The sequence below is a fragment of the Oratosquilla oratoria genome, chromosome 1 (assembly GCF_046742065.1).
Source record: "Oratosquilla oratoria isolate Oo_2021 chromosome 1, ASM4674206v1, whole genome shotgun sequence".
Classification (NCBI taxonomy): Eukaryota; Metazoa; Arthropoda; class Malacostraca; order Stomatopoda; family Squillidae; genus Oratosquilla; species Oratosquilla oratoria.
In genome coordinates, this window is record NC_134777.1 from 4,818,898 (window position 1) to 4,823,897 (window position 5,000).

The 5,000-nt window shown below is 37.8% G+C and overlaps 1 protein-coding gene across 1 annotated transcript in view; it reads right to left on the reverse strand.

Moving 5' to 3' along the window:
* LOC143030128 (zwei Ig domain protein zig-8-like) overlaps positions 1-5,000 on the reverse strand; it is a 179,294-nt gene that overhangs the window by 424 nt on the left and 173,870 nt on the right. The window contains exon 7 of the mRNA XM_076193309.1: positions 1-281. This exon is cut by the window's left edge and continues 424 nt beyond it. Within this exon, the coding sequence (XP_076049424.1) occupies positions 10-281 (272 nt within the window). The 3' untranslated portion in view covers positions 1-9. The remainder of the gene's footprint in view (positions 282-5,000) is intronic.

A 5,000-nucleotide genomic window follows, 5' to 3' on the forward strand; every position in this document is an offset into this window, starting at 1 on the left:
ATACTTTAGTCATCTTGAGGACTCACAAAGGCCAAGCGCACCGGCGAACCTTGAATGCTGGGATGGTGAGTTTGGTCTCGGGTTACCCCGAACTTTACCCTTCAGAGCCCACGACCTCAACGATGTCTCGGTGGTAGCAGGGTCGCCTTTCGTGGAGCTGCTTTGTGCTGTTGTCAGGTAGACGTTGAGGAGGAGTAGGACAAGGAGTCCCAAGAAGATGTTGCAGTCCTGTTGACGGAGACTCCAAGAAGCGCTTTCGTGGTGCATGGCTGCAGGAACCTCTGAAAGAACAAAAGGACAGGAATTTTGTAGAAGATGGCTATACACTAGCACGTTATTTCAGAAATGTGAATTTATGTTTTTGTGTGTTCGTTGTTTCTTTTGTGTGTGTGTGTGTGTGTGTGTGTGTGTGTGTGTGTGTGTGTGTGTGTGTGTGTGTGTGTGTGTGTGTGTGTGTGTGTGTGTGTGTGTGTGTGTGTGTGTGTGTGTGTGTGTGTGTGTGTGTGTGTTTACGTGAGCTTGCGAGTGCGAGTGCGCAGGTCAGAGAATGAGAAAGTTTGCGTGTATATGCGTGATCCATCATAGCTTTGGACTGCATCCTGGGCTCATGATTAGCAGCGTTTACTCTAGTGTGTGATAATTCAGAGCTAATATGGTCCAGCCAATGAATAATATTGTAGCCTTATCCATGTCGCTTACAGTTCCTTTTGATCATGAAGACATTAACGGCTAGCATTAATCTGACAGTTTCAAGCCTTGAATGACACCCATTTTCATATCTCCTGAAAAAAAAAAAAAAAAAATGCTAACCGCCATATGTACACACTTATACTAGGGGTGATCAGAAAGTAATGACAGTCGGACTCGTAGTTGAGAGACTATATGTGTTGGGGGGGGCGGGGAGCAAGGGGCAGCAAGTGTTGCCTGTTGTTACATGTTTGAGCTTGTCGCTGTTTGTCTAGCTTACATTTTATCGTTGCGCTGTGCGATTGCGTCATTGTTGGTTTGCCTCTCTAACCGGAAACATGGATTTTTCGAAAGAAAGCTGCAGATTCTACACCTTCACAAGGTGGAAACTTGGGAAAACAGCAACGGAGATCAGCGAGGAATTGTTGCAAGTTTTTCCCGAGTCTACTCCATCACTGGAAACTGTTTCCCGCTGGATATGTGTCTCTGTACGCACGATGGAATCTCCTATGTAGATAGCTTGACATATAACTTAGAAGCGTCATTAACATTTATATCATAGAAATATAGTAAACTGGGAAAAAGCCTGTGCTATAATGACATCAGTAAGCTAATCGTTGAAACTGGAATCTCTTATGTAGATATCTTGACATATAACTTAGAAGCGTCATCAGTATTTCTACCATAGAAATATAGTGAAATGGGAAAAAAAGTCTGTTATAATGACATCAGTAAACTAATCGTTGAAACTGTAATTACAAATATTCTGGTGTGTTAAAAATGCATTGCATATTTAAATTTCTGAAATTGTAGGCTATTTCAAAACCATAGGAGTTGAATCTTGTAATTGTTCCGAATAAGAGTTGTTTTATGTGACAATTTCTTTGATCCCCAATGGCTATTGAGTGATGACTCTAGAAAGTGTGGAGGACGGGTGTTAGTTGGGTATTGGTTTATAGATCATGCCTCTGTTATGTTCACAATGTTTCCCAATAATGGTCATTCTTGGCGCCGGGCACATCCTATACCTCCTTCCGTGACCCCAAATTGCATTGCTGGTGGACATCATCAAAAACGTCGTTGAGGGGTTCGTTGTTTTGGAAACTGTCGTCAGTATTTTTCAAAAATTGTAGCTGTATTTCCAAAACATAGGTCTTAAGTAATAAAGTTAATATCAGCAAATTCCTTGTTCGAAATAATGAATGACGCGTCCAATCCTGACCTCGGTTAAGTTAGTTACGTGACTAAGAACCACGATGAGACTGACCATACATACATACATACATACATACATACATACATACATACATACATACATACATACATACATACATACATACATACTTACATACATACTGAGACGGTGGCGTTGGAAATTGATGTATCATGACTTGTAATGATGTCTACACTGTCTGGGAAACCAATTTCATACAGTTAGTGAAACATATTGTTCACAGCTTCTCCAAACCTATACTGTGATATCAATAGTCATGAATATCCTAATATTGTCATAGCGTCAAAGCAACCATACAACACATTCACAGGCACATTTGTTGCGATTGATCATTTTGTGTTATTCATTTGTGCGTGCTCTTGTACACATTTGTCCAAAATTAGCTTTATTGGTCTACAAAATCAACAACCATTGGAATCAAAGTAAATATTCATACCTTATTTCTAATTCATGAAAAATTATAGCACCTAGTTTTATACTGTATGATGATTATGTTGATTGTATGATTGTTTTATTATATATACATACATACATACATACATATATATATATATATATATGTATATATAACATATATATATATATATATATATATATATATATATTTGTATATATAACATATATATATATATATATATATATATATATTTCAGAGACACGTGATTTAGATGATCGTACATGAATAATACATGTCGAGTGAGAAGGTGATACTATTGATAAAAAATATATTGGTTTATAGAGTAGTTCATTTATTTTTGTTATTTTTCAATCATTGATGTTGATATTCAATTATACTTGCATCCAACAAATCTAACTTTTCTCATTCTTTAGATAATGTAATGTATCATGCTGAGACTAGTATCGAATAATTTTAATAATTTCATGTGTGATTCTTGTGAAGAGGAATAAAGTCACTCTCGGAAGACCATCTCCTTCGGTAGCTTTGTTTAGGTTAAATGGGAGGCACCTTGAATAGGCTCATGTATGTCCTTTCGACTAAAATATTGAAGGTCTTGACTAATCTATTCCATTACTTCGATGACTACATTTTTTTCAAATGTCATGGAATTTCATTCGGTTTAAAGACGGCCTTTGAAGCAAATGGTTTATGTTCAATGATTTTATTTGTTTAGATGAATGGCAGGTACCTTGACTCGGCACATGTATGTCCTTTCGACTAAAATATTGAAGGTCTTGAATAATCCATCCCATTCGTTCGATGACTACGTGTTTTTTTTTTTTTTTTTGTGTGTTTTTTTTTTGTGTCATGGAATTTCATTCGGTTTCAAGACGCTCTTGAGGCAAATGTTTTGAGTTAAATGATTTTGTAAGCGGGGCCTAGACCTCCAGAATCTTCCTTTCTCTTATATAAAAGGATTGGATTCTTTCGGTTTTTGTTTTGATTCAATGTAAGCCTCGGGTAAGACCAGATTTTGACCAAAAGCGATTTGATGGACCGAAGTGGAGAATTATTTATTAAAAAAATCGTTGCTTAAGAAGCTTACCAATAATCAAAAGAAATATTTTTATTAAAATGTTTGTGTTTCATTAAGTTTGCAATTTTTCTTCGTTTACATTATTTCCACAAAATTACACAAAAAAGAATTAGTCATTTACATGAAATTCCTATTTGTAAAAAAAAAATAATCTTAATATTCAGATAGACTATCTCAAAGGATGCAGATGCTTTAGACATTTAAGGCTTCCTCAATCTTTCAGGAAATTTCAATTCATATCTTACTATTAATCATCTTCGTATTTTGAGAGGAGCAAAAGTAAAATTTTTACATCATATGCAAACGATCTTTTCATTATGGCCGATCCATGTCATGCTATTAATGATGGAAGACACACACACACACACAGAAACATGCACGCACGCGCACACATACACTTACAAACACATACCCACACACACACATACACGACTCGGTGGCGCGGTTGGTAGAGTCCCTGACTGTCACTACGGCGGTCCGGGTTCGAATCCTGCCCAGGGTTGAAATAATTTCAGTATCGCTGCGCTTCGAGTCGTTACTCCAACTCTCGTGGGCGGGGATTTGGGTGTGTGTGTGTGCGTGTAAGGGAGGGAAGTAGCTGTAGATCACGAATTCAACACGTGATCCAAAGACCAAGGTAAATCATACACACACACACACACACACACACACACACACACACACACACACACACACACACACACACACACACACACACACACACACACACACACACACACACACACACACACACACACACACCCTACATATATATATACATATATATATATATATATATATATATATATACAGTATATATATATACATATATATATACATATATGTATATATATATATATATCCATGAATCCCTAAAAATATGAAGTGGAGCGATTCCTACGCACGGGGTACAGTCTAAAATCACGAACCCTAGTGGCATGATATATAGGAAAGGCTCATATTTCAAAACGCACGCATACAAAGATAATGGAAGGCAGAAATAATATATCACTTATCAAATGCAAAATATTTGAGACAATCGGAAAGTACAGTATGTGGAAATTTATTACGTATTTCTACCGGTATCTGTACATAAATGCATGCAGGGTAGGTATGTCTGCTTCCACGTCTGGTTGCATTGCCTGTGTGTGTGTGTGTGTGTGTGTGTGTGTGTGTGTGTGTGTGTGTGTGTGTGTGTGTGTGTGTGTGTGTGTGTGTGTGTGTGTGTGTGTGTGTGTGTGTGTGTGTGTGTGTGTGTGTGTGTGTGTGTGTGTGTGTGTGTGTGTGTGTGTGTGTGTGTGTGTGTGTGTGTGTGTGTGTGTGTGTGTGTGTGTGTGTGTGTGTGTGTGTGTGTGTGTGTGTGTGTGTGTGTACGTGTGTGTTTGTGTGTGTTTGTGAGAGTATTTGATTTATTTTTTTGTGGCACAAGAGGCAGAGTAATGAGAGGTCTGGCGTAGATCAGTTTTTCAACAAAAAACGGATAGGCGGTTGGACACTGAGAGTACCGGAAGAGAAAAACAGAACGAGGGTAGATTTCTAGTGAGAGATAACTTAAAATAAGATGCAGTCTGAGAAGCACTGGG